A 1,238-nucleotide genomic window follows, 5' to 3' on the forward strand; every position below is an offset into this window, starting at 1 on the left:
TAAAATATAAATTATCAAAAGTTAGGAAGAGAGTGTGAAAAAATAGGTATATACTGTAATTTAGCAAAAAAAAAAAAAAAAAAAAAAAGAGGCGGAGGGGGCGAAATTCGGGTTCGGATGCCGTACTCTCCGGAAACCGTTCGATCCGTTTTTTCGACCCGGCGATCCCGAAAAGCCCTAGCTCCATTCCAGCCCTTTAAGTACATTTCGTCTTCTTTCTCCGCCGCCGCCGTGCCCAAACCCGCCCAAACCCTAACCCTAATTAAAGTAGGTAGGTAGGCGAGGCAGGCGAAGAAGAAGAAGAGAGAAGAGAGAGAGACAGATCGGGCGGCGGCGGCGCGATGAAGTACAACCCGCGCGTGTCGAGCTCGCGGCGGAAGTGCCGGAAGGCGCACTTCTCGGCGGCGTCGAGCGTGCGTCGGGTGCTGATGAGCGCGCCGCTGTCGTCGGAGCTGCGGAGCAAGTACGGCGTGCGGTCGATGCCGGTGCGGAAGGACGACGAGGTGCAGGTGGTGCGGGGCACCTTCAAGGGCCGCGAGGGCAAGGTCGTCCAGGTCTACCGCCGCAGGTGGGTCGTCCATGTCGAGCGCATCACCCGCGAGAAGGTCAACGGCTCCACCGTCAACGTCGGCATCGTCCCCTCCAAGGTCGTCCTCACCAAGCTCAAGCTCGACAAGGACCGCAAGGCCCTCCTCGACCGCAAGTCCCGCGGCCGCGCCGCCGACAAGGCCAAGTCCAAGTTCACAGCCGACGACGTCGCCGCCGCCGCCGCCGCCGCCGCACCATCCCTCCAGGAGGTCGACTGATCCCCTCCTCTATTACGGTCTAGGGTCCTCTTCCCCTTTTTCCCCTCCTCTTCTTCTTCTTCTTCTTCTTCTTCTTTTTTCCTTGATGATGAAATTGCGTTTGTTGAACTATGCCTGCTCTTTTGTGGATGGATTCGCTTGCCTAGGTCTTGATCGTGCTTTTGAATTTACTATGAACTATGAACTAAGAATTTAGAGCGAGTCTTGTTTTGAGCATCTCATTCTGGTGCTCGGCTTGGATTGAAGTGTGTAACAACCCTGAAGAATAAAGGGTAGAAGTCGTAGTAGTATTAATAGTTAGATGTAGAAGATGAGTAAAGGTAGCAGCTTTACTAGCTAGAAGAAGAATAAGTGACAGCAGGGGGTGGTGAGGAGTGAGCTCGGCGGAGCGATCCGACGGTAAGGCGCTCGAGCGGAACTCCGGCGGGAAGG

General features: G+C 54.8%; 1 protein-coding gene across 1 annotated transcript; it reads left to right on the forward strand.

Moving 5' to 3' along the window:
- Positions 201–914, forward strand: LOC109723073 (60S ribosomal protein L26-1-like). Its single transcript, XM_020251287.1, has one exon. It carries the CDS (start codon positions 342–344, stop codon positions 804–806), a length of 465 nt encoding a protein of 154 aa, XP_020106876.1. The 5' UTR covers positions 201–341; the 3' UTR covers positions 807–914.

This window comes from Ananas comosus, linkage group 17 (assembly GCF_001540865.1).
Source record: "Ananas comosus cultivar F153 linkage group 17, ASM154086v1, whole genome shotgun sequence".
In the NCBI taxonomy this organism is placed as follows: Eukaryota; Viridiplantae; Streptophyta; class Magnoliopsida; order Poales; family Bromeliaceae; genus Ananas; species Ananas comosus.